The following is a 24,852-nucleotide window of genomic DNA, read 5'->3' on the forward strand; positions in this document are numbered from 1 at the left end:
GATTCTTTATTTAGGGACCGACTGTCGTTCCCGTCGAATTGAGGGTTCAAAGCACCAACAAACAGCAATAATTCACGTACTTGTCTGAACTGCGCTGTTCGCCCTCTCTCAAGGCCAAGATGCAGAACTCTCAGATCAATTTACTTGACTACCTGCGTGCGAGAACACAGGTAGATCTGGATACGTTCGATGTGACTGGTATGGGTCTCCCGATGATGCTGTGATAGAGAACGGTGGTTGAACTTTATGTAGTAGCAAAAGAGGTTGAGCGATGCATTGATTGCACGTCAAATCAGGTAAGGCCTGGCGCCATAACCATACGTCCCTAACATACTGAAGATCGAAACATAGTATGAATACTATACGGAGCTCGCCAAGGAAGGTAGACGGGTCGTTCTCGACAGAGCGATCGAGCTCGCTGCTAATCTCCATCAACAATATCCCAATGTAACGCGGGAAGAATTGACAATCGAGATTGGGGTAAGTCTAACAATGGTCATTGATGCTACACGCTGATGCAAGATCCAGGCTATCCTTCTGGCGATCGATGTTCGACCATTTGTGACGGGAAACCTCCACATCATGGTCAACCCTAACTACGCCTACTACCAGCGCAAGACCGTGGAAGCCGCAAAAAGTGAGTTTTGTATCGACTACCTAGGCCGCCGCTGACTATGTTTGACGGACAGGACTGCATTGTCTGTTCCGTGAGATTGATCCTGACTTCGATCCCTCCCGTCTTGTGCTGAAGGTTGCGGCCACCTGGGAGGGACTCCAGGCGTGCCGAGAGCTGCGGTACTCACGCATCCAGACCTTGGCAACTACTCTTTTCACAATGGAGCAGGCTGTTCTGGCCGGGGAAGCCGGATGCGTCTCCATCTCGCCCTTTGTGCATGAGCTCAAAGCTATCTTCGAGCCCAGCTATAAGGGCTCAGACCCGCTGTTGCCATTGTGCGTTCAGGCCCAGCAGTGGTATCGGCAAGAGTCGTTGCCGACCAAGGTCAAGGCATGTGCGACAATCGGGTTGGACGAGATCTTGCAGCTGGCCGGTGTGGCAGCGTTCACCCTGGTCCCAGATGACCTGAAATTGCTGGAGTCTAGCCACAAGGGCGTGGACGAGGTGCAAAGCTTGTCATTGTTCCAGGATAGGGGTGTCATGCAAGATAAGCTTGCCTACCCGTCTTACGTTAATGATGAAGCCGGGTATCGCTTGGCTTTTGCGAGAGTCGAAGAGGGCCGTGCTCAGCTCAAACTTGGGCAGGTAGGTATCTCTGGAACATGTATGAAACTCATGAGATTGCTTACTGATTTTCCTTCCAGGCGATAAATATCTTCTGTGATTTTCAAACTAAGGCCGAGCAGCTGGTTCGGGATGCGATGCGTGCATGAGCATTGCATGGGGGTATTCTTAGGATGGCACTTGGAATACGTTAGTGTTGTTGAAGGGTTTCGAGTCGAGCTATTCGCGGATTGTAATGAGTATGCCACTTTTCTTCACATTACATGATTATCAGTAGTCTCCTAGTCTCGCGTTTGCCATATCCCCATCGGTAATGCTTTTGATCGGGTCATCGTAGATGTCATTATGTGACTGAGCCGTGACTGTGACTGTGATGCGATTGCATCAATCACCATGTGGGGTTGTGCGAGGTTGCACAAAATCAAGTCTGAGTATGGCCACTATTCGAGTGTGGGCACATCACGAAGATTGTGTGACGTGAGACAAGGTCTCACTTCTCCAAAGAACATAGCCCGGGCTGAATTCTACCCTGATCCAGCACAGCAGCTGAAGTCTCACTCTGGGAGTCGTACGAAACGGATCGCCGCAGTGTCCGATAAATAGATGCATCTAGTACCACGTTATACAGATGAACCAGTTCCCAGCGGCGAGACGCTGTCTTACGCCAGAGTAAATAACCCAGGTTTGGTGTCGTGATGAAACTCCAGCAACTCTTAGCCCCTGGACTGGCAGCGCTGCCAGTACCCGAATTACTGGGTGGGAATGTGAACTATCTATTCACTTTGTATGTCGTCCCCCCCTTGTACAGGATCGTAGCCGTAGCCCTAAGCGGGCTGGGACTGACTTGAGCGACGAGAACAGTGGCGATTCGTACAGCACCACCGGTTTCAATGTGTCGGCTGAGCAGCCAGCCGTGGGAAATCCAATGGGAAATCCTGAGTTAGGTGTGTTTCCTTGTTTTTTTAGGGCTACGTTCTCTATGCGATGAATAATCCCCCTTGGTCCAGTCCACTGATCTGACACGGGAGAAGGCCAAGGCACCGCCTCTGACGGAATCAACTGGGTCGGGTATCTGACCACCCACTTCAACCATACATTGACCTTCAGCTATAACCTCGCGGTGTATGGGGCTACAATCGATAACGAGGTAGTTCCGAATGTGCCGGGGGACGTGGTGAGTCAGATTCAGGGGATGTTTGGGAAGCATTATTGTCGAGGGACGGCAGACACGACACCCGAGATCAGTTCACGGTCGGCCATAGCGGATGCTTGGACAGAGGTTGCAGATGCAGCGCTGTTTGTGATTTGGGTGGGGATCAATGAGTTCGTTCTCTTACTACCTCTTTCTTTTTGTTTCTTGGTTGTGCGCCAAGCTTGTTTGATATTTAGTACAAGATATATGTTTGGTTGGGGATGTTTGCCGGTCCGATTTCCAATCCGCCTGCCCTGCCCTACCTTACACCCCCCCTTCCCTTGCAGACTTCACTCGAGCAAGCCCGTCAATGCACAAACTCACGCAACTATGGAATCTAATTCGGTGGATGGCAGCGTACAATTCAGCTACCTCGCTCCCCACCCCCTCCTGCAACTCACCGCCGCACTGGACACGTACTTTCAGCTGTTGACCGACCTTTACGACTGCGGCGCCCGCCGGTTTCTGGTCTTGAATGTGCCCCCCACCACCCGCACGCCAAACATGCTGACTCACAGTCCGATACGACGCGCTCGCCATCTGACTACGGTCCACATCTTCAACCTGTTATTGGAGCGGATGGTGAAGCGGTGGGCCGGGGGATTTCCGGATGTAAGTTACCTCTTCGCATTCCTGTTGGATTTGGAAGTTGTTGTTTGGGAGAAGAGACATACGACAGGGGGTTGTTGACGCACGCATTGCTAATCGGTTATGCTTGTTGTGCTACGGTGACGGCAGGCGACGGTGATGCTCTTCGACGTGTTTGCTTTTATGGGCGCAGTCCTGGATGACCCTCAGCGATATGGGTTCCGGGATGGAACGTGTGTGGGTGAGGAGGGGTGTGTGTGGTGGGATGACTTTCATCCGAGGTCGGAGTTTCATTTTGTTCTGGCGAGGCAGCTGGAGGGGTTGCTTGGAGGTGGTTTGGATTGAGGCCGTTGAGTGTGTAGGTGGTAGGAGAGGGGAGTAGCGATTGAGACTGGGTCATGCAACATGTCTGCACTGTCATACTATGAGACTCACAGCACTGGTGTTGGATTGCCCAAGTGCAAGTGTAAAGTCAAGAATCGTGTGCGGATTGCTGCTGTAGTGAAGGAGGTGATATCTATGAGTACTACCTGTACGGTACCTCGAGTCAACCATCCTCAACACAACCCATCCAGCTAAACGTAATACATTCAACATGGCTGACACTGTCAATGTTCTGAAGTACCTCCGTTCAAAGACCCAGCTTGACCTGGATAGTCTGGATCTTGAAGGTATGCTTACTCTCTAATTCTGAGCGACTGGTGCTAACGCACCCCAGCTGCCCGTAGCGGAGGTCCCGATGGGCCGTGGACGGATGCCACCTCCAACCCAGTGTGTACCTCCTCTGACACCAGTGAATAGCAGGCTAAACAGTGGGCGTGTAGGCAGAATCATACTTCCAGCTCCAGAAGGAGGAAAACAAGGAAATCGTCGTGCAGGCTATCCACATCGCCCAAGATCTTCATGAGAGGTACGCAGGCGTGACGCTTGCTGAGCTTCGGGTTGAGATCGCTGTACGTTTCCATTTCTCTGCGGTGCTTCCAATCAGAAGACTTACCAGATCATGATATAGACCGTTTTGCTAGCCAACCGAGTCCTGCCCTACATCACCGGCTCCGTCCATGTCATGGTCAACCCATGCCATGCCTTCTCCACCACGAAAGTGATCCAGACGTGTCTGCGTAAGTGCTACCACCCTCCACACACTACACGGGAGACCCCACTCACGACGCAAGAAAAGGATACCATGAGATCTTCCACCACATCGATCCGCACTTTGACCCCTCGCGCCTCGTCATCAAAGTCTCCGCGACCTTTGAGGGGCTGAAGGCCTGCCATGCGCTGCGGGCCAAGGGCATCCAAACCCTCGCCACTACCGTCTTCACGATGGAGCAGGCAATCCTCGCCGGCGAGGCGGGGTGTGTGTCGATCTCGCCGTTTGTGCACGAGCTGAAGGCTGGGTTTGATGATACGTTCGTTCTCTCTAATCCCTTTATGTTACACTTGTTGCGTTCTTTGTCGGTGGTTCATCACGTATGAGTGACCCTGGGGGATGAGCTAACCACGCAAGAGCAGGTACAAAGATCAAGACCCTCTCCTCGACCTCTGCGTCCAGGCCCAGGAGTACTACGTCCAGCACGGGATCTCCACTCGTGTCAAGGCTTGTAGCTGCATGTCCGTTGACGAGATCCTGCAGATGGCTGGGGTGGCGGCCCATACGATTCCGCCGGAAGATCTGGAGAGATTGGCCGGCATGAACGAGGCGGTTGACTCGCTGGAGAAGAAGTCCTTGTTTCGGTCGGATGCCTCTGTGGCAGTGCAGCAGCAGCAGGCTCGCAGCTATGTCGATGATGAGGCGGGGTATCGCGTGCATTTTGCGGCGAGTGACGGGGGACGAGGCCAGAGTCGGTTGTTCCAGGTTCGTTTGCTGTGTGTTGGTGGATGAGATTGGTGGTTGGCTAATGGTACAATCCAGGCTATCGCGATCTTCGCGGACTTTCAGCATAAGGTGGAGATGGTGATGGGAGGGCAGTAGAGGGTTGGTTAGTGGTGGTGGTGATTGGGCTAGAGTCAATGAGGCACTCTCGCGGGACTGAAACGTTCTTGGAACTTCTTGAGTTAGGGCTATCTCTAGCACAACCCAACATATAGTGAATAACATTATTAGATGGAACTGTGCCTCTACAACATATGCTCCGACTCTACAACACATGATCCGTAAAGTCCACCACGATAACCTGATCAACCAGAGGACGTAGCTCGCGTCCCAGTCCCAAGTGCACCGGATCGCTCGAGACGTAGTAGTCCCGATCCTCTGGCGACTCAAACTCGGCTACGAACCCGTGGGTAATCCCATGCTGGGCCAGTGTTATCATCTGAGCACCTGACAGCCTCGGACCTAGAGCACTCACTTGCATCCCCTCTGGTGAATGATCCTTGCCACCCCTGAAGGAGACGATGTAGGGCTGCCCGGTCGTGGGATGAATACATCGATGCTTCAGGGCGAGAACGTCCTTGCAGGCCTAGACCAGCAGCAAAATTAGGGAATGTTTGAACCCTGCAGGTAGTTATCCTTCCAATGCAGGTGAAAACCCACCTGATTGACCACCTCTGGGGACAGGCCGGACTTGAATTGAAAGAGAACGATGTGGGTGACGGCCATGATTGCTGGCTTGGGCAGACCGACTCTCACGTTAAATTGGGCTGCTGCAATCTATCACCTTGCATGTCCGAGCCGGCGCGTAAACTTATAACTTTTGACCCCTGGTCAATTGCGCTTGTCAATCCGCCTGGCCACGTCAATCCCACAGATCAACGGGTAAGCAAACATCTCCACCACCGTGACGGACATGTTTAAAAGCCAGTTGCATCCACGACAACTCCAGCCTACCCCTAATCGACATCAACAACCTGCACCTCCCCAGCAAACACCCTGACAATCAACAACCAACCAACCAGAGATCTCATCCAACATTACCACACAGCCCATTGACAAGCAAAGATGCCACAGTGGCAAACACAGCACACCTCCACCCCTCTCCCCACCCCCTCCGAGCTTTCCTCTTTCTCGCTACGCGCCCCTCCCGCCACTGACCTGTGGGCCTCGGCCCCGGACACCTGCATCTTCACCGCCCCGTTCATCTACCAGGCAATGCCCCTGGCCTCCTTCCGACGGGCCCGCGTCACCATCTCCGCGGAGCTAGCCGACCAGCCCTACGCCCAGGCCGGCCTGGCTCTGCTGCTCCCGCAGTCCGACGGCCAACGCAGATGGGTGAAGACCGGTGTCGAGGTTCTGGGGGGTAGGCGGGTCCTGGCGACGGTGGGGCGGGATCGGTGGCCGGATTGTAGTCTCGTGGCTGCGGATCCTGCCCTGGGCAGGGTGACGGTGGAATTGATGCGGCAGGGGGATAATTTGGTGGTTAGCCGCGTGATGAGTACGGAGAGTGGGGAGGCGGAGAGGGAAATTCTCCGTGAGTTGGGGTGGGTGTTTGCTTCGTCGGTTGGGTATACGATTCAGGAGCAGTGCTGGGTTGGGGTCTTTGTTGCGAATCCGTCTGGTGAGGCGGAGGCGTTTGATGTGCGCTTTGAAGGACTGGTTGTGGAGGGAGTGGAGGATGAACCTTGATCTCTGGGCTTAGAATTATCGCATTGGTACGTAGAGGGCCATGCTAGGCCGAGCGAAGCATACTATCTAGCTATCGATGGATGCTGCTACGGCACGTCTTCAATTCCCGCGGCAATGGTCTCCTCTAGACTAATCCAGCCCGGCTGGCCGTAGAACTCGCGCAGTAGGTCCTCCGCGCGGCGCGTGGGGAGGATCTCGCTCGCATCGCGGCCCTCGTTGGCCGGCGGGTCGGGGATTAGGGCATTGTCTGGTCGCAGCCGGCGCAGGATGCTGACCACGTCCGTCCAGTTGAACTCGGAGGCAAAGGCGAAGATGCGTTCCCCCCTCACGGCGGGGCTGAGCAGCGCGACGACATGCAGTCGCGCCGTGTCTTCGACGTTGACGTACCATTCTGCTCGTACGGACGGTGAGGATGGGACAGTACTGGGGCTAATGCCTGGACAACTGGGCAGAATGACCTACGCGGAGGGAACTCGTCCATGACCGAACCGTCCCCACGGAGGAGGTTTCTCATTCGGATCATACTCGATCCTGCAACTTGAGGATGCAGGATCCGTCCGAACTAGGTGTGGTTAGACTCTGCGAGACCTGGTGGTTTGGCCATGCTCACGTTGGAGTTCGGGACGACGGTGTTGAACTCGAGCCGGGGCTTGCGCTCCCTCACCCATCGCCAACTCTCACGCTCTTGTTCGGTTTTGGCGGCGGAGTAGATATGATATGCTCTCTTCTCTGGAGGAGTGGATTCATCCCAGGCGGCGTGGACAGAGACTTGGTTCCATGTAGCTGTTTCACACTCATATTTAGATGCTAGACACCTTCACCATGGAGGCAGTGGACCTACTCTCATCGACTACGGTCTTCAGACCTGGGGTTGGGAGCAGCGCCGCCGTAGAGGACGATGTTAGCACGAACCGCGTCGCAGATGATTGACTGGCGGCAGCTTCCAAAAGGTGGATTGCCGCTCGCTTGACCCATGGGATCACCGCATCGGGGTCAGAATTGAACGACATGTCCGATGCCTGCATCAGATGTTGTTTCTTAGCACGGTTCCGAGACATGAACACCAATTTTACATACGATATGCAGAACTCCAGAAACATCTTGCATTGCCCGACGGCACATTTCCGGGTCATCCAGCAACGGGATGATGATGCTCTCATAGCGACCTTCCCCGTAACGTTCTGTAAAGTAGCTGTCCAGCCAGGGTTTCGCCGTGCGGACCGTCCCGCGGACCTTGTAGCCTCGCTGGAGCAGGATGTCGATGGTATGCGACGCGATGTAGCCGTTTGCTCCGGTGATCAGGATCAGGGAGCCTGGGGGGATGACGTAGTCTGTTGAGTGCAGCATGTTTCTTCTTTGTTGTATAGTAGCGAACGCTGGATTTGTGTCGAGGAGAAGTGCTGGATGGGCTGAGTGTATGCCATTGCTTCTTTATCTAGGTCGTCGAACACAGCATCGACCATGATCATGAGGTCAACTGATGTCAAGCTATGACGACGTCATCTCATAGACTAATCACTCTGTAAAGGTGTCTCCATGTGCCACCGACCTGCATTGAAACCTTGTCATCCCTCCTCCCCAGCCCCGAAATCAGCGTGGCGACCCAAATGTTTGTGCGGATCAAACATCTTCAATTCACTCCGATCCGCCGGCTGGTCCAATTGTCTGTTAGAACCAAGGCAGGCGCAGCATGTGATGCTCAGCTCCTGGGTGGAAAGTGAAATATTCTACAGCCTGAGCCCCAAATATATTCCCTGAGGTCTCCAGACGTGACCAGCGGTTTCTGTCCGTGACTATCAACCCAACCTCACTCACCACACCCAGCATGACAGACATTCCAAGCAGCAGACCCGGGGTCCAGGCTGTCTCCAAGGAAGCTCTTCTCGAGGATATCATCGCGATCCTCAAGCGTGATGGCTGCTTGGTTGTGAAGGAGCTCGTTTCCCCCGCAGACGTCGACCAGGTTAACCAGGATGTCCAGGAGAGACTCCACCGCGATCTCGAATGGAACGGCAGCTTCTTTCCGAGTAGGAGTCTCCTTTCCCTGGGCTGTATCTTCCACAGCCTCAACTGATTGTACCTGCTGAGACCGATGGTGGTAGAGAAAACCCGACGGGCCCCGTCGATGGTCGCCCTCAGTCCCACTTACACCCGCACCCAGGTGATGAACCCCCTCTTCCAGGCCGTCTGCGCGCACTTCCTCACCACGCGCAGCGTGTTCTGGTGGGGTGACCAGCAGAAGGAGTCCGTGTCCAGGCCGTACGTGACCTCGTGCACGGGGATCGATGTCGGGCCCGGGGCCCAGGCCCAGCCGCTGCACCGCGACTCGTACATCAACCACAACATCCTGCCGGAGATCGAGGCATGGGACGATGAACGCGACCAGACCCGCGAGACGGCGCTGGGCATGATGGTCGCGGGGTGTAAAGTCACCAAAGAGAATGGGGGGACGCAAGTCATCCTGGGGAGTCATCTCTGGTAAGCCTTTCCCGTTGGGCTGGTCGAAAGGCATCACGACAAGCAGCCATATTGATAACCTTGATTTCTGGGTTCATGCGCGCACAGGGGAACCCACCGCACGACGCCGCCCGACGTGCGCGACTGTGTCGTGGCCGAGCTGGACAAGGGTGATGCCCTGATCATGTTCTCCTCCCTCTACCACGGGGGTGGAGCCAACACCAGCCGCGATGAACGGCGCATCGCGTACGCGACCTTCGCCGTGCGCGGCTACCTCCGCCAGGAAGAGAATCAGTACCTGGCGGTGCCGCGGGAGGTGGTGCAGCAGTACGATCATGGGACCCAGCGGTTCATCGGGTATTCCATGAGTGATCCGGCCTGTGGGTACGTGGAGGAACTCAGTCCGTTCTATCTGCTTCATCCGGAGTTGTTGCAGGATGCTAGGCCACAGGACTTTTGAGGGGCGGGACGTGTGTGTGAGTTTGTCTATGTGTGCTTCTGCGTGAAATGCCTGGATTCTGCATCGGATGGACTTTAGAAGGGCTCCGGGGCAGGGGATGATAGAAACGAGACAACGTCTCTGGCAAGAACATCAGGAGAATAGATTATTGGCTTACCCAGAGTATGATTTGGTCACCATCTCCTGCTCTCACCGTGTCGGTCTTAGGGCTCGGGATAAGAAGCGTGGAAAGAGGTCCTTGCAACCGTCTCGTACAATGCACCTTTGTCCTCAAGCACCTGGGACCTTATCTGACCTCTCTTTGCGGTGACCTTCAGTAATTCATAAAGAAACAGTCTTCTCCTTCCAGCCCGGATTGAGAAGCTCTAGGAAGATGGTTGAGCTGTTGTCCTTGATAACAATGCATGGTGCCGGGTTGATTGTGTAATGCCGCACAGCCTAGCTTTCTATCCTCACCCGGGACCAACCGATCCTGCATTCCTTGTACGGTTCAAATAATCATCCGAAAAAATAAACAGATAGACAAACAGACAAACAGACAGCCAGCCAGGCCCAAAGAAAACCAGAAAGGAAACCAAAAGCTTAAATACCCTCAAGCAAAGACAAGGCTCCATAACCAGCTCACGCTCGCCCAGAGCAGGACGGTCGCGACCCCGAAACCAATGAGGAAAGAACCTCCGTCAACACCTTCATCGGCCCTTCCTTGGCGACGGTATCTTGCCACCAAGGCCTCCATTTCTTCTCTGGTCAATCCAGCGTCAGTGTACGGAGGTTCCTTTGGGTTGATCTGGGGCAGACAGGCCATGTTCCTCACAGATGGCCGGGGATCGAGTTGGTCGAGAGGGATCATGACGATGGGAATGGGATCAGCGAAAATATTGGCTTGCACCTGCCCATCCACGTTGCTATAGTCGGGGTCGCTCTCGGGGGCGTCGCGCAGGGCAAGCATATCTGCCGTTGTGTCAACCAGGATCACAAATTCCCTTTGCGACATATTGGTCTCCTAGTTGGCCTATTGCCGGGAGGCGAAGGTCATCGGAAAGGACTCACCTGAACATGATGCGGGCCACGTGGTTTTACCAAGCTCTCAACTGCCAGTTCTTTGATGACTACTAACTCTGCATTCTGGAGTTGTTGGGAGTTTCTACTCAGAATTGTTGTGTCGTATGGATCGATTCCCAGGACCCTGGCAAGGATCCCCTAAATTGATGAGTGGTCTGGGCATCCAGCGAGAGGAAGCATGGATCGTGGATCACAACAAGGGAAGCGCAGTGGTTGATTCACGACCGGGCCCGCGGCCACGACGATTGGCGGGATCAAAATCATGGTCGGGCTTTGTACCAGCCAACAGGGAACCCCCCACCCAACAAATTCATTCGTGTGTCTATTCTTTCGGAATTTGGCGGTGCTCCGGTAGAGGAGGTGAATCTCCAGTAGAGTGTGAGGGTGTAGCGAGGTGAAATTCCCCTGGCGCAGGCCTGTGTAGTGTGGTCTGGGGCAGCCTGGATCGTTGGATGGACAAGTGTTTCGATCGTGGCATGTTTCTCGCCAGGTCAAGTAGACTCGGTAGGTAGATTCCGCGGTCTGTGGAATGTGGAATTAATCGCGTTGAGCCGGTTGTACTTGCTGTCGATGTTCGTCAACATGGGTGGAACAATAGAGACTTCGAGGGCGGTCTGGTCTCATCGAGCCGGATCTTCACTCACTAAGGAAGTCAGTTAAGATTGACCTTCTGAGAGAGCTCATTGTAGCTTTGCGAGAAGGGTGATCTGATGCACTGACTACATTCAACGTAGATGCAGTTTGGAGCATGATCATGGAAGTGTGGTTGTGTATAAGGTAGGTATACCTAGTGGTAGGTAGGATGAAGAGACAGTCACGGACGGGCGGTGTTGATTGGAGCGGGAGAGAAGAGCGCTGCGCCACCGCTGAGTCATGAGGAACTGAGCCACACCTCGCGGGCAGCGGGTAGTCTGCGCCACAGGCTCATCTGCTTGTTCCGTACGAAGTATGGAGTACAGTACGTACAGTATACACTTGGTGACATGATCAGGGCGAGAAATGAGAATCGAGATCTGAATGAGCAAGAACATGGCCTGGCTGGTGAGCAGAATGACCGGTCTTTATAACTATGACCCTCTGGTGTATGATTGAGTAGGTATGATTGATGCTACACCTATTGAGGCTAAGTTACCGTCGTATCAATCCGGTGACTAAGTCTGGCTGGCCGGGGCGGTAACCTTGAAGCAAACTGAACTCCCCGGTCGGCACTTTCGGTTGGGCTACAACACCACAACACCACCACCACACTACCACGGTCGTCGTCGTCGTCATCATCATCATCCCCGATTCTACTCCCCGACCCATGGCCACCACTACCCCACTCACCGGGGGCTGCTTATGCCAGAAGATCACCTACCGTGTGGATCTTCCTCCCACCGAACCCGCCCCCAAGGTACTGTCCAGTCACCCCAGCCTCCATCCACTCCATGGAACTTATCCCCTTTGAGCCTCCTTCTAATCTCAAACCCCCCAATGCCAGATCATCCTCTGCCACTGCACCAGCTGCAAGCGCTACACCGGCTCCGCCTTCTCCTCCAACCTCATCGTCCCCGCGGCCGCCCTGGTCTTCACCACCGACACCCCCAAGCTGTACCTCGGCCACAGCGACCGCGGACCCCCCGTGCGCCGGCAATTCTGCGCGGACTGCGGCACCCCCTTCACCTCGCAGCCGGGAGACAACGACGAGATCATCATCCTCAAAACGGGGACGTTGGACGAGGCGAGTCGCGTGCGCTGCGGGGAGGTGGGGCTGGCGATCTGGGGGCGGAGTAAGGAGGCGTGGCTGGACCAGATTGGCCGGGTGCGGTGCTTGGAGACGAGTATGGGGTAGAGTTTGAGGGGTCTCATAGAGTAGTAGATTGCACATAAAGTAAAGTTTAGCGAGAATGCACATAGGGTCGAGATGAGATGGGAGGCTCGAGCTCGTATTTACAGTACGTGAGAGGGGATGGGTATGTTGTTAGCCAGCCCGGGTCTGTACCACTCGGTCCCGCTGGCAGGCATGCAGTGCCACAGTGCCTTCCATCATCTAAGTATAGGTATTCGCTAATTCGCTAACGCTAACTACACGTACGTAGGACAGTACTCACTCTCCATCACTAAGTGCGTACTTACAGTCGCACCGACTTCTCCGCGGCGCGCTCCAGCACCCACTCCGCCAGATCGTCCGCATACACCGGTCGGTTCTCCGGCAGATCCGCATGCAGGATATGGCTCCAGCCGTCGTAGGAGACAAACTTCTTCTGCGTCGACGGCACCCGCGAGGTCTGCTGGTCGAACCAGCGCTTGCTGAGGTCGTGGCTGGTGCACTGATCGCCCGTGCCGTGGACGACCAGCACCGACTGCACGCCCGGGGACAGGACCAGCTTGCCCGCGGTGAGGGCGGCGGCGCGGTCGAGCATGTTGGCGAACATCTCCAGCGTGCCCGTCAGGTGGTTGAGCGGGTCGTTCTTGACCTGCGCCTGCACGGCCGGGTCCCGCACCAGATTCTCGATCACCATCTGCTGCGTGAGCTGGAAGTGGGGGAGCAGGCGGCCGGCCAGCCGGCCCGCGAAGACGAGGAGGGAGCTGGGCGTCTGCTCCGGCGTCAGGCCGATGTACGGCGCCTCGAGCATGATCCCCCGCAGCGAGGCCACCAGCGGTTGGTACTGCGGGGTAGACGCGAACGTCGCCACGAGCCCGCCCCCCATGGAATGGCCGCTGATGAAGACGGGGATGTCGGTCGGGGCGACCTGCTGCTGGGCTGTGATGAAGGCGGCCATGTCGGCGAGAATGGCCGGGGTCGGCCCCGTGTTGCCGCGGTCGGCTTTGCGGTGCACCGATCGGCCCCAGCCCCGTTGGTCGATCCCCGCGCAGAGGATGCCGTGTCGCGCCAGGGCGGGGAAGAGGTCGAAGTAGTTGTTGATGTGGTCGCTGAAGCCATGGAAGTGGACGATTTTGGCGAGGGGAGGGCTGGTGGGCTGTGTTGATGTGTTGATGAGTCAGCTGTTCTGCATCAACTAACTACATAGTGTACTGAAGTAAGATACTGTAGTAAGGGTGTTCAACTCACCGACCAGGTCTTTTGGTAGACCTCCACTCCATCCGGCAGACGAAAGGTCCCCTCCGTGATGGTGACGTCGCTCATGATGGATCTTAGGTAGACTGGGTACTATGCTGGTGAATGGGATCTATCGCTAATCTACTATGTAGATCTGATCTAGATTGATCGCAGATTGGTCGGGTAATTTGACCAGATAGAGATCAACGTTGGGAATTTCCCCACAAGGCGGATTGTGGTTGGAATGAGTGTGGGGGGAAGTGGGAGTTAAGCGTAGGGAAGGGGAAAAAAGAGAAAGAGAAAGCGAGGGCGAGGAGCGGAGAACCTTGGGAGTTACTGGACTGTACACGTATGTGTCCAGTTGCCAAGCGGCGGGCTTCTCCCTCGGCTCCAGGCTGCGATGCATGCATGCATCCATCACATGGCCGGTGCGGAGCACACGGAGTAATTACGGGGCATCATTTGTTGCACTAGTACTGTTTAGGAGCGGTACAGTACAGTACATACATCTTGAGATTGGTGGTCTGCTGCAGGTGTGACCGGACTGGTGAAAGAATACGGAGTATAATTCGGCACTTGGGGATTACCAAGTCAATTATGTAAGCTATGCAGTGCACAGTCGAGTCACGTGTATGGGTCCAGCCCTGCTCGGCCAGGATATATACTACCTAGTACCTACTTGCTAGGTATACACAGAATCATCTAGAGAATAACTTACACGTACGGTCAGCTACTCCGTCAACCCAACTCAAAGACGGACCAACCGACTACCCTAGAGCCAGCTCGGTAGTGTACGACCAATGCCGGGCTCCACTCTTCTCCAAGTGAGGGGGTTGCATGTAGATGTAACCTCTTAAGCGAATCTGACAGGTCGAGTCCCTTTCCTTCGGCCACGCGACTCAACCCAGCACCCTGTGCCGAGTCAGACATCCAACAATGCAAGGGCCATCCCTACATTGCGCCTGGCTCTCAGGTTGCTCAACCCATTGTCCCATTGCGGCTATACGCAACCTTAATCCGACGTTTATCCTTCACTCTTCATCCAGTTATTCTTGACAGCCACCAACCTTCGGAGTTGTCGAACACCACGAATCTGATCTATCACCCGCGGCCTCCCCCTCTCTCGTCATGTCCCTGTCGATCGCGATACATCGCAAGCCCCTATCCCCCACTCCCTGGTCTTCTCCCCAAAACAGCCGCTGCAGAAATAGTCATCAGGTCGCCCGTCCGCTGCGACCCGGGCCATGATTCCAAATCTCGTCCGCCACCCACCGCTTCTGCAACCCATCACCTGCAGCCGCCATCGCCGATACGATCGGTATCGCATCGTCTCCCACCATGTCCTCCGAGCCCACGGAGGGTGATTTCGACCATCCCAACCAGCAGCTGCGACGATCCGTCATCATCGCCCTGCCGTTTGCCTTCGCTCTCTCGACAATCGCGGTGGTGCTGCGTCTGGTGGCGCGCCGAGTCAACGGCACGCGCCTGTACCTGGACGACTATCTGATTATTGTTGCGCTGGTAGGCATTCACCTCGCATCTCCTGGACATTAATTAACCGTGGTTTAGATCTTCAAATATGGCTGTTCAATCGGGGTCGTCATCCGTAGGTCTACCCTGCCCGGCCGATCGCTGAATCTAACCAACCACTTCCACTGTACCCAGTCCTCTGGAACGGTCTAGGATCCCACATCACCATGATCCCGCAGAAGAACCTGGACGTCTACTTCCAGGTCAGCCCCACCTCATCGTGACAGTTCCTCCACATCAACCTGACCAACCCATAGATCGGCTGGTCCAACGGCTTCGTCTACCCGCTGTGTATCGCCTTCATCAAACTCTCCATCCTGGCCTCCTACAAGCGCCTCTTTGCCGCCCGCAGCATGTCCGTGGCCGTGACCCTGGTGGCCACCGCCGTGGTCCTCTGGGTCGTGGGCGTCAGCGTCGCGGGGGTGCTGTCCTGCGTCCCCGTGGCCAAGTTCTGGCACCGTGAGATCCCCGGCCGCTGCATCGACCCGGCGACCTTCTACTACGGGCAGCAGATTCCCAACATCGTTACGGACGTGGTGCTGCTCGTGATGCCGCTGAAGAGCGTCTGGGCGCTGCCGATCGCCAAGACGCAGCGGGCGTTGCTGTCGGGGGTGTTTTTGGTGGGGGTGTTGTACGTGCTCCCTTGGTTCACTTCAGATATTTGCTACGTGCTGATCGGGCTGGTGCAGAACGTTGATCTTCGACATCGTGCGCTTGGTCGCGATGATCCACATCACCGAAACTGGACCGGATATCACTTGTGCGTATCCCCAACCTAGATCTCGAGATGCAACCGGTGTGGCTGCTAACCTGTCGACATGCGAGCAGACAACCAAGCCCCCGTGGCGGTGTGGACGTGCACCGAAGCCGCGGTGGGGATCATCGCCGCCTGTCTCTCGCATCTGCGGCCGCTGTTCCACCTCGGGGCCAGCAGGAGGCTGTGGCGCCAGCCCAGCCCGGAGCTGCGCAAGCGCGAGCTGAACCCCCCGCCGGAGGAGGGGTTCTCGACCGATGACACCCTGTTTGATCCGTGGGGGACGCAGCATAGTGGGTTTACGGGGCATAGTGTTTGTGTGGAATCGGGGAAGTAGCCTGCATGCCCTCAGGCAGGGGATCCAGAACATGGGGTCGGGCCTCAGGGGAGGGCTTGGTGTCTGTTGGTGGGATTGACGGTCGATGTATATACTACCCTTCGTGACTCTCATTCATACAAACTTTTACACTTTCACACGGAAGATCTCGATCTAAATCCTCACCTTCGTGACTTCCATTGATACAATCTTTAACACTTCCGCACAGAGAACCCCTACCTCAAACCCACTACACTTCTTCGTAGACTCATAACCCCGACTACACCACAGTCACATCCCCATCAGCCCTCACCGTCACCTCTCCCTCCGCAAACCGCGTCAACCGCTCCCACCCCTCCGCGGTCACAAGAAACGTATCCGACAGCTGGACACACACACCCCCCGCTCCAGGGACAAGAATATTGACCTCCACCGCAACCACCATGCCCGCCTGCAGCATCCTCTCCTCCCTCTCCTCAAGAAAAAACAGCTCATGCGGCCCCAACCCCACCGAATGCCCGATCCGCCCTGGGACATACGCCGCGTACCCTCTCACCTCATACCCCCGTACAGCAGCGCGGTACAGCTCCCGCACCGCCGCCCCGGGCCTCAGGAGCCTCAACACCTCGGCCCGGATATCCAGAGCATCGCGCATCGCGCGCCGCGGCGAAAGACCCCCCAGCCCCAGCCCCAGCCCCACCTCGCCGATCCAGACCGTGCGCTCCAGCTCCGCGTGCATCCCGTTGGCCACCGCCCACACAAACACCGAGACACTCTCCCCGGGCCGCGGGACCCGGGGAAGCGGGTTGTCGCACCCGAACGCCTGCCGCGGGCCCGAGAGCACCCACGCCGTCAACCCGCTGTTGACCCCGCCCTCGGGGGATCCGAAGTCGCAGATCTCGACGCTGGGGTAGTGGACCGCCCAGTGCGCGTGCATGCTCTGCAGCGCGGCCAGGACGGCGTCGCGCTCGCTGGTGCTGGGGTGCGCGAGTGCGGCGATGGCGGATTCCATCCCTTTCTCGGCGAGGGTGGCTGCGATGCGGGTGTGGGCGATCTCATCGGGGTCTTTGATGGCCCTGCTGGCGTGGAGGAGCGGCGTGCAGTTGGTTAGCGTGGCGGTGGAGAGCGTGTGGCGGAGGAGGGTGTGTTGGGTTGCGGGGAGCGTGTCGTGCTCGATGCCGATGGTCGGGTGCGTGGGGAGGTCGCAGCCGTCCAGGAGGGTGGTCAGGGCGGCGGGCCAGGTCGGTGCGAGGGTTGGGGTTGGTCCCCAGGTGCCGTACAGGTGGATGGTGGGCGTCCAGGCGCTGGACCTGGCGTGCGTGCTGCGGAGGGCGTGCACCAGGAGGATGGGGCCGGATTGCCGCGGGAGGATGACCAGGACGGGGTCGGAGTAGATGATCGGGTTGAAGCCGGAGAGGTAGAAGGTCGAGGTGGGTTGGGTGCAGATGATGGCGTCGAGGTTGTGGGCTGTCATCTGGGATTGGAGGTGTTGCACGCGGGGTGGTGGAGAGGCCATGACAGGGAAAGGCATGGGTAGGAATGGGGTTGTATCAGGGCTCGCTTGCAGATGGGTCAGGGACGGTACGGGTGGAAATTATATATCTCTCGTTCACGTCGTCAACAGTGCATGCCTGGCTCGCTTGGAGGTGACGAGGCAATATCTCAGACATATTGGAGTATGTTGACTAGCTTCCCGAATACGCGAGTCAAAGTAGTGAGATGGTGGAGTGTTGTGGTCCCGAGTGTATAGTTGGCTGAGATGGGTCGGCCTCCGCCTCACCCCTGTCCATATTGACAACATTTTTGCCGACTTCAACAAGCGGTCTCCATGGTGTAGTGGTTATCACGTGGGTCTCATATGCAAATATGACTTGGAAGTCGCACTTCCAGGACATCCCAAGGCCGGGAGTTCGATCCTCCCTGGGGACATGTGTTTTTGCTTGTTGCCTTTTCTGGTCCGGCCATTGCATAGGAAGAGAGTAGGGCACGCGCATTGAAAGGTCAATGCACATCGTGCGATTAGATAAATTGTTGAGTATTCACAATCCCTGACCTTACCCGCGTCCCCCTATCTTCATCCCTGCTGCCATGTCAGTACTCCCACCCCAACAACATCAAAGGACTAACGCGAAGACATCGCCCCCTTTACCGTCAACCCCCTGCTTCTGAACCAGCACGACTCTGCTGCCTCTGACGATTGATCTTTCTCTACGCACGGACTGAAAGGTCACTCGACAAATCCCGACTAAGAACGGGGTCTATTGAAGCTTGTAAGAACCCATGTCTCAAATGCCCCTGAGTTGGCAACGGACATCCACTCAAAGAGTCTAGAGCAATTGAATCAATCTGCATGCCACCACTGCAGAGGATAGCACCCCTGACCCTAGACCGAGTCCTGCAGTCCTCCCCAATTTATACCATTGGCACCCCCATCATACTCTCCATAGCTAGGTAAAGATAGAATATCCTGCTCAGCGGCTAATGATTATCCTGCCGCCTCAACAATGTACATATATCGAGTGCAAGGTCAGACAAGGATCCCAAATCGTGAAGACTGCCAGTGGTTGCGCGAGGACCTGGCTACTCGCAGTCTGCTCTTCTTCCTCAAACCTCCCTCCATGCCGTTTGAGGTCATCCTTATAACAAAGAGCACTACAACGCACCTAAGGCAAGACATCCGTAGCATAAACCATTCGAGCGTCAGTGTTGGCCCATCCTGGACTCGGCTACCTCCGACGGAGGAATTGACCACCGCTCGTACACCCGAAGCCCCATTTGTCGCAGCTGGAGACAGGCAAGCCGAGGAGATATCTGTGCAGACGCTATGATCCCATTAGGCTCTCAACGGAGCTGGAAGACTGCGTGGAGGCCCGTGCCTCAACGCAAAAATCCAAGACATCGAGTTAGGGCTCCCGGCAAGGCCTAGACCGGTCAATTGGCAGTGTGCAATCCAACACTACACAGACATCAATACCTTCACCTATCACCCCTTGAGATATCCAGGGAAAAGGAGAACATGACTCTCTTCAATCGGGGCTGACCAGATCTCAGCATATAGTTAAATAGCGCCAAGGGTCGTGAGAACACAGCACCCTCAGTTCATGTCGAAGCCCTACTCCTCAACTCATCACTCGCACCCCCGACCGAATCACCATGTCCACCCCCCAGCTACTATACTTCCACTGCCCCGAAGCGGCCCTCTCCTTCCGCGCGAAGCTCCTCGCCGCGGACAACCCGGACGTGGCCGCGCAGCTGGTCGCCCACCTGCCCCTGCAGAGCGTCCTGGGCCACGTCGTCATCTCCGGCGAAGCCTTCTGGCTGCCGACGCGCATCGTGCACCTGGGCCGCGACCACCTGGTCCCGCGACACCCGGGGGCCGTCTATCTCAACGCCGTCGGGGGCTCGCTGTGCCTGACCTACGGGCGCGTCACCGAGAGCGCGCCGGTGAACAAAGTGGCCGACGTCGAGGCGGCGGACCTGCCCGCCCTCGTCCAGCTGGGCCGTCTGGTGTACGAGCAGACCGTCGCCAGCGCGCGCCACTCCCTCCTCACCATCCACGTTAGCCTGCATCCTGACCCTCACAGCCCACCCAAGCACAACCTCAAGCTCACGACGGGGGACCACCCCCAAGGATCCGACAACAACCACTCCCGCCCCCTCGACAAACCCCTCCCAACCACAACCCCTCCACAGCCCCAAACATGGCACTCAGCCCTCACCACCATAACCACGCAAACCACCACCATCTGGCAGCACATGCCCCCGAGCATCCACCGCATCAAATGGGGCCTCATCCCCAGCGGCGCCGGCACCGGGGCCCAATACTTCTCCGTGCTGGTGCACCTGAAATCCTTCCTCCTGCATCTGGGCGGCGACGTCCTCTACCGTCTGCTCAAGATCTCGCTGTACCCCGAACTCCCCTTGGCGGTGGTGCAGCGCATGACCCGCGAGTTCCTGGTGGTCAGTTTCAATACCTTCGATATGTTGGTCGATCTGGGGCTGGAGGAGATGCGGGTCATTGGGGAGGTGTATTTGTGGGGGCTTGGGAGGGTGGCCTGTAAGGAGGAGTATCGCGTGTTGACTGGGGCGTTGTTCACCTTTGTTTGTCGCATGCATCGCTGGGTGCATTTGGTTTTTCCGTGGAATCTTGGGGCCGCGTTCCCGCATCGGCGCGTGGAGGAGATTTTGGGGGTGGTGGGGGTGGTTGGGGGGTTTAAAGCTGGGCATGAGGGGATGGGAATGGCATTTGGAGAGGGGGTGGATGGGCTAGATGGAGGAGGTTTGGAGGGAGGGGTGAGGGTAAGGGTTTAGGGAAGAGAGGGTGGGAGGTTCGACGCGATGGGGGTGAAGGGCGTGGTTGAGAGAATGGAGGAGGCACCGATTTGATATCGTTTCAAGTCAGGGATGGAGGCTGCAGCTGTGGTTGGCGTGCGGGGTATATATTTGTCACATACCAGATTGTTCTGTTCTTGGTTTGCTGTATAGGGTTTTCTTCAGTCGTCTTAATACTCTACTCCAGGTATGGAAATATCATCCAGGGCCTTTCTTGCTATGTAGCTGAAGAAGAACAGTGTGTAGGAAATTGAACCTGACTCCTCCAATTGCAGACTATGGATCACGACGATGCTTAACGCCAAGTGAAAGGCTAGAGACCCGACTACAAGTGGTGATTACCTGCGCTGCACGGTGCACAGTTATCTCTGAAACCCATCCGGCTGTATCTCCTCAAGCTGTCAGAATAATTTCATTGTACATGTACACTACATTCACCCTGGCATACCCCTAATGCTCACATAGCGAGAACGAGCCCGTCTCAAATGCGTCATTCTGCTTGTCCTGGAACACACTCCGCTCCTCCATCAACTCCAACCGATACGACTTCGCCTCCTCCATGGTCATCAACCCCTGCGCCAACGCCCCCTGGTCACCCGCCCACTCCGCCTGCTGCGGCGGCACGTTAGCCGTGGAGATCACCCGACGGTGCGGGTCGATCAGGAACAGCGCCAGGATCTTGCGATGGCCCGGTTTCGTGGGGTCCGCCAGCGCGAACGGCGCCACACGGTGCTGCACGGTGTTCGGGAAAGTGACCAGACGCCCCTCGTGGCAGACCACGCTGCCCAGGTCCTGCGTGAAATGCGCGCTGTCGTTGTGGCCGTCGACGTCCGCGCCGAACCCGTACACCGCGTGGATGAACTCGTGCCGGTCCTGCTCGTAGCCCATGTCGTAAATCGTTTGGGCCCGGTGGCGGAAGGCGAGGCGGCTTTCCGTGATGTTCGCGCTGTCGTAGTAGTAGATCGCTGTGGCGCAGATTCGCTCATTCTACAGTGGAAGTAAGCTTTAGCATCATTTGATATTGAGGTGAGGGGAGGGACGTACCAGCTGCCCTTCAATGTGCCAGGACCCGCCCTCGTAGGTCGGCTTCTCGGGCGTCAGTTCGATGTTCGCCAGCTTGACGATCACCTGCAGCCCGGTCTCACGGAACTTCTCGCGCAGATCCATCGGCCCCTCGTAGGAGACCTTCGGAGGCACGAAGGTGGGTCGAGGCTCCGGGAGCTTGATGGGGCGCGCCTTCCACCATGCATCCGAGCGCTGCTGATAGTCATCCTCATAGCCCTCCTCGTCTTCCTTGTCGCTCTCCCATTTTGGCTCCGGGGTCGAGCGGTCCAGGTACTCCACCCGGTCGTAGAGGATGCGGGCATTCTCGTGCTGCCGAGTTCTGGTCAGACTTTTGTTCCACTGCGGGATGGCGCGGGCGATGACGTTCTCGACGACCGCGTACAGGCTCTGATGGCGCCGCGGGTGGAGGTTGTTGATGTACGAGACGATGCGGCAGTCGCCGTTGTCAGAAAATTCCACGTCGCACGGAAGCCATTGGAATTTCTGGCTGTAGACCTTGTAGCCCGAAGACATCCAGCGCCAGTGCAGGTCGCGACCCTGGCCTTTGGATTCCTCGTCCGTGGGCACGGGCAGCACTTCCCCGTGGCCGAGGTGCTCGAGGCAGCTGGCCATGGTCATGGTGCGGTCCGGCAGGATGCGCGTGCGGCCGTAGACGAGCGGAAATAGCGAGGGATGCACCAAGTCGAGGACCTTGTTGTCTGAGCCTGGGTGGTAGTCTTTCGCCTCCTCGGGGATGTCTTCCAATGGCGCTACGGCGTCCCGCAGTGCCTGCTGAAGGTCCTTGGGGATGGCTGTGTCAGACCGGACGACCCCTACGTGATCGAAGAGGGCGAACGTCCCCTCCTCCTGCAGCACCTTTGCTTTCCACCTCATCTCGGCAATGATCGCGTCGACCATGGTGGGGGTGACGTCTTGCCCGGCCTCGGCGATCTCCTGGCGCCACTTGGCCGTGATTTCCTCGTCGAATACCTGAGCAGGGGTTAGAATGCTTCTCTCTCGGACTGGCTGGTGATTTACCTTGCGGTCCCAGTTGGGCTTCTCAGAGATGGTGTTCATGATTTGCAGCATGAGGATCTCGCGGTGGACGAGGAGATTGCTGAGCGGACTGTTAGTCGGCGACGGCTACATTTGGTGTGGTACTTGGTTGCAGATGCTTACCCGATGTAGCCGTCATAAATATCTTTGCTATCCAGTGCATTGGGCAGTGTTACTCTTTTCAAGGAATATTTAGCCTGGGTTTATTAGCTTGAGAGTGAAATATAATCATGGGCTGGGTGAGGCATAATACCGGGACTGGGTGGTTCAATGGAAGGCCGTAGCCTGGGAGCTCGATCCGTGCAGGTGAAGTGGTCATGGCTGCTGCAATGCTAGTAAAGAAACGAGTGTACATGTGATGGAGTTGTGGTAGCAAGGATTTACTACTCAATAAGTATCGAGTTGGTTGTTGCATGTTTTTATCCAAGCCGGGATGGGAGTCCTGAGGCAGGAACGGGGTGTTCGGTGGCTCGCTGCCTTGACCCCTTTTTGTGGCCCAGTCTCTGCCTGCCAGGCACCCCAGGCACCTCCAGGCATCGCCAGGCATCACTCGGCATTGGTGGGCCGCCAAGCATCGATGTGTGATACCTGGCGATTCAGGCATCCGCAGGCAGCCGAAGACACGCCTCGGCAATTCCGGGTCGCAAGGCATCAGTCTAGTGATACCTGGTATTCCAGGCACCTGCTCCGGAGTAGACACCCAGGCATCAGCACAGGCACTGGCTCTTGTACTGCTGCAGAATCATGCATTCCATCTAATCTATATCTATCATATGCTGAACAATACTCTAGTCTATATACCGGCTAATATGCACCCCATCTCGAATCTCACTTTCACCTCGTACCCCCCTAGGCAAACCCAGGACGGCTCATCTTCTGCACGTAATCCTCCAACAGCTTCTCCTCCTGGTCGACAATCGGCTGAATGACCGTCAATCCGCGATCGATCTCCGTCTTCAACCGCTCCCACTCCGCCGAGTCTCCCGCCGGACCCTCCTTGCGCTGCACCACCTCACCATTGGCATGGCCGTTCTGCGCGCCCGTCGCATGGCCGTTCGTGTCCGCGGCAGCAGCAAAGAACGGGGTGTACCCGGCGGCCTCGAACGCGTCCGTGGGCGGGACGGTGTAGCGGCCCTTCTTGAGCACGTACTTGCTGATGGAGACGGCATACAGGCGCTTGAGCAGCTTCTCGGGATCCTCCTCGACGGTTCTCTTGCCGCTGGGCTTCAGGAAGTAGGTGACGATGTAGATCCACTTCTGGTCGAAGCTGGCGATGTGCGACTTGACCTCGTACCTGGTGTAGGCGGGGATCTCGCGCTTGAAGTTGGTGTAGACGCTGCCCAGGATGAACCCCAGGAACCCCTTCTTGCCCTGCTGCTCCAGCCGCTTCTCCAGCAGGGCGGCCCCCTTGACCACGATGCTGGACATCAGCGCCGTGCGCGACACGTCCAGGTCCGAGAAGTAGGTCGAGTTGGACTTGTGCATGTTGAAGTCGATCTCCATCACGGGCGCCCGCGAGTAGATGCTGAGCGGGCTGAGGATCTCCGTGCTCGGGCGGGCGGGCTGCTCGACGGCCGGGGTGATCAGGTAGCCATATTTGAAGAAGTAGCGGTAGACGCGGATCTACGCAGCACGGAGGGTAGTTAGTGACAGGTGGTTGGCAGGTTGTCAGGAACGAAAAGTGACACTCACATGCCACACCAGGGGCAACGTCTTAAGGTTCAGCAAGGCCAGAACCAGGGCAGTTGTTTTCCAGAAGGTAGCCGACTCCCAGAGGCAGCTGGCGAATGAGCGAATGGCCTCCATCGCAAGGAATGTGTAGCGCTATAGAAACTGGCACAACAGGCAAAAAAACAGAAAGAGTGAATGCAAGGGCTTGAAGCCGGAAGAATGATCGACAGCGCCTCAAGGGGGTTGGGGCCATTTTCAGGGGAGAAAAATTCCTGGCGGTGGGTCCGGCTCGGCAATCGGAGCTGATAAGATAATCAGAGGGGCCGAGGCTGTTTTGACCGATGACGTCGAGCCTGGACTAGAGATGGTTCTAGACTGGGCGTGGAGGAAGTGGATTTGATTTCCGAGTTCAGCAAAAAATGTGTATCTTTTTTCTTTAAATCTAATAGAGCGGGATAAAATCTAATACCACTAGCTCTATAGTATACCGAGTGCTGATCCACAACACGCTAGGAATACTTATATTAGCATCGCCTTGCCCAGCC

At 56.5% G+C, this 24,852-nt stretch overlaps 15 protein-coding genes and 1 non-coding gene across 16 annotated transcripts; 9 read left to right on the forward strand and 7 right to left on the reverse strand.

The window, feature by feature from the left end:
- Window positions 1-119: 119 nt before the first annotated feature.
- On the forward strand, window positions 120-1,389 carry BO72DRAFT_379205 (aldolase; the record flags this gene model as incomplete). The annotated part of the gene is made up of 5 exons (XM_040941341.1): window positions 120-220; window positions 387-480; window positions 529-637; window positions 690-1,261; window positions 1,321-1,389. 5 exons carry the CDS (start codon window positions 120-122, stop codon window positions 1,387-1,389), a joined length of 945 nt encoding a protein of 314 aa, XP_040800898.1.
- Window positions 1,390-1,935: 546 nt separating this feature from the next.
- On the forward strand, window positions 1,936-3,365 carry BO72DRAFT_496796 (SGNH/GDSL hydrolase family protein; the record flags this gene model as incomplete). The annotated part of the gene is made up of 5 exons (XM_040948651.1): window positions 1,936-2,024; window positions 2,102-2,184; window positions 2,272-2,563; window positions 2,789-3,044; window positions 3,171-3,365. The coding sequence occupies 5 exons, from the start codon at window positions 1,936-1,938 to the stop codon at window positions 3,363-3,365; spliced, it is 915 nt and encodes a 304-aa protein (XP_040800899.1).
- A 250-nt stretch (window positions 3,366-3,615) lies between these two features.
- BO72DRAFT_496797 (transaldolase) lies at window positions 3,616-4,995 on the forward strand (the record flags this gene model as incomplete). Its single annotated transcript, XM_040948652.1, has 7 exons — window positions 3,616-3,691; window positions 3,739-3,791; window positions 3,845-3,973; window positions 4,033-4,141; window positions 4,201-4,432; window positions 4,536-4,878; window positions 4,936-4,995. 7 exons carry the CDS (start codon window positions 3,616-3,618, stop codon window positions 4,993-4,995), a joined length of 1,002 nt encoding a protein of 333 aa, XP_040800900.1.
- Window positions 4,996-5,161: 166 nt separating this feature from the next.
- On the reverse strand, window positions 5,162-5,622 carry BO72DRAFT_379182 (Dabb family protein; the record flags this gene model as incomplete). The annotated part of the gene is made up of 3 exons (XM_040941340.1): window positions 5,162-5,317; window positions 5,372-5,482; window positions 5,557-5,622. 3 exons carry the CDS (start codon window positions 5,620-5,622, stop codon window positions 5,162-5,164), a joined length of 333 nt encoding a protein of 110 aa, XP_040800901.1.
- A 396-nt stretch (window positions 5,623-6,018) lies between these two features.
- On the forward strand, window positions 6,019-6,564 carry BO72DRAFT_339796 (uncharacterized protein; the record flags this gene model as incomplete). The annotated part of the gene is made up of 1 exon (XM_040940598.1): window positions 6,019-6,564. A coding segment is annotated over one exon (546 nt), but the record flags the coding sequence as incomplete, so codon positions are not given.
- Window positions 6,565-6,628: 64 nt separating this feature from the next.
- BO72DRAFT_122879 (aldehyde reductase II) lies at window positions 6,629-8,026 on the reverse strand. Its single transcript, XM_040939032.1, has 5 exons — window positions 7,663-8,026; window positions 7,427-7,604; window positions 7,196-7,368; window positions 7,048-7,147; window positions 6,629-6,976 (listed from the first exon to the last, which is right to left on the reverse strand). The coding sequence occupies exons 1-5, from the start codon at window positions 7,930-7,932 to the stop codon at window positions 6,672-6,674; spliced, it is 1,026 nt and encodes a 341-aa protein (XP_040800903.1). The 5' UTR covers window positions 7,933-8,026; the 3' UTR covers window positions 6,629-6,671.
- A 384-nt stretch (window positions 8,027-8,410) lies between these two features.
- Window positions 8,411-9,502, forward strand: BO72DRAFT_378865 (phytanoyl-CoA dioxygenase family protein; the record flags this gene model as incomplete). The annotated part of the gene is made up of 3 exons (XM_040941333.1): window positions 8,411-8,612; window positions 8,688-9,063; window positions 9,151-9,502. 3 exons carry the CDS (start codon window positions 8,411-8,413, stop codon window positions 9,500-9,502), a joined length of 930 nt encoding a protein of 309 aa, XP_040800904.1.
- Window positions 9,503-10,094: 592 nt separating this feature from the next.
- On the reverse strand, window positions 10,095-10,496 carry BO72DRAFT_496802 (uncharacterized protein; the record flags this gene model as incomplete). The annotated part of the gene is made up of 1 exon (XM_040948653.1): window positions 10,095-10,496. The coding sequence occupies one exon, from the start codon at window positions 10,494-10,496 to the stop codon at window positions 10,095-10,097; it is 402 nt and encodes a 133-aa protein (XP_040800905.1).
- A 1,096-nt stretch (window positions 10,497-11,592) lies between these two features.
- BO72DRAFT_430129 (GFA family protein) lies at window positions 11,593-12,617 on the forward strand. The gene is made up of 2 exons (XM_040943097.1): window positions 11,593-11,957; window positions 12,045-12,617. The coding sequence occupies exons 1-2, from the start codon at window positions 11,868-11,870 to the stop codon at window positions 12,393-12,395; spliced, it is 441 nt and encodes a 146-aa protein (XP_040800906.1). The 5' UTR covers window positions 11,593-11,867; the 3' UTR covers window positions 12,396-12,617.
- BO72DRAFT_448567 (acylglycerol lipase) lies at window positions 12,496-13,914 on the reverse strand. Its single transcript, XM_040944819.1, has 2 exons — window positions 13,617-13,914; window positions 12,496-13,524 (listed from the first exon to the last, which is right to left on the reverse strand). The coding sequence occupies exons 1-2, from the start codon at window positions 13,689-13,691 to the stop codon at window positions 12,676-12,678; spliced, it is 924 nt and encodes a 307-aa protein (XP_040800907.1). The 5' UTR covers window positions 13,692-13,914; the 3' UTR covers window positions 12,496-12,675.
- Window positions 13,915-14,527: 613 nt separating this feature from the next.
- On the forward strand, window positions 14,528-16,313 carry BO72DRAFT_528205 (uncharacterized protein). The gene is made up of 6 exons (XM_040950161.1): window positions 14,528-15,125; window positions 15,174-15,210; window positions 15,270-15,337; window positions 15,392-15,765; window positions 15,824-15,894; window positions 15,963-16,313. The coding sequence occupies exons 1-6, from the start codon at window positions 14,943-14,945 to the stop codon at window positions 16,223-16,225; spliced, it is 996 nt and encodes a 331-aa protein (XP_040800908.1). The 5' UTR covers window positions 14,528-14,942; the 3' UTR covers window positions 16,226-16,313.
- A 171-nt stretch (window positions 16,314-16,484) lies between these two features.
- On the reverse strand, window positions 16,485-17,720 carry BO72DRAFT_528206 (M24 family metallopeptidase; the record flags this gene model as incomplete). The annotated part of the gene is made up of 1 exon (XM_040950162.1): window positions 16,485-17,720. One exon carries the CDS (start codon window positions 17,718-17,720, stop codon window positions 16,485-16,487), a length of 1,236 nt encoding a protein of 411 aa, XP_040800909.1.
- A 306-nt stretch (window positions 17,721-18,026) lies between these two features.
- BO72DRAFT_t151 lies at window positions 18,027-18,133 on the forward strand. Its single transcript has one exon. It is a non-coding gene; the product is annotated as a tRNA-Met (tRNA).
- Window positions 18,134-19,357: 1,224 nt separating this feature from the next.
- Window positions 19,358-20,515, forward strand: BO72DRAFT_496807 (uncharacterized protein; the record flags this gene model as incomplete). Its single annotated transcript, XM_040948654.1, has 1 exon — window positions 19,358-20,515. One exon carries the CDS (start codon window positions 19,358-19,360, stop codon window positions 20,513-20,515), a length of 1,158 nt encoding a protein of 385 aa, XP_040800910.1.
- A 471-nt stretch (window positions 20,516-20,986) lies between these two features.
- Window positions 20,987-22,955, reverse strand: BO72DRAFT_379089 (DUF4246 domain-containing protein; the record flags this gene model as incomplete). The annotated part of the gene is made up of 5 exons (XM_040941338.1): window positions 20,987-21,523; window positions 21,581-22,570; window positions 22,619-22,697; window positions 22,760-22,833; window positions 22,890-22,955. 5 exons carry the CDS (start codon window positions 22,953-22,955, stop codon window positions 20,987-20,989), a joined length of 1,746 nt encoding a protein of 581 aa, XP_040800911.1.
- A 380-nt stretch (window positions 22,956-23,335) lies between these two features.
- Window positions 23,336-24,557, reverse strand: BO72DRAFT_477835 (acyl-CoA thioesterase). The gene is made up of 2 exons (XM_040947464.1): window positions 24,329-24,557; window positions 23,336-24,259 (listed from the first exon to the last, which is right to left on the reverse strand). Exons 1-2 carry the CDS (start codon window positions 24,440-24,442, stop codon window positions 23,486-23,488), a joined length of 888 nt encoding a protein of 295 aa, XP_040800912.1. The 5' UTR covers window positions 24,443-24,557; the 3' UTR covers window positions 23,336-23,485.
- Between the last annotated feature and the right edge of the window lie 295 nt (window positions 24,558-24,852).

Source organism: Aspergillus fijiensis (assembly GCF_003184825.1).
Source record: "Aspergillus fijiensis CBS 313.89 unplaced genomic scaffold BO72scaffold_26, whole genome shotgun sequence".
NCBI classification, from domain to species: Eukaryota; Fungi; Ascomycota; class Eurotiomycetes; order Eurotiales; family Aspergillaceae; genus Aspergillus; species Aspergillus fijiensis.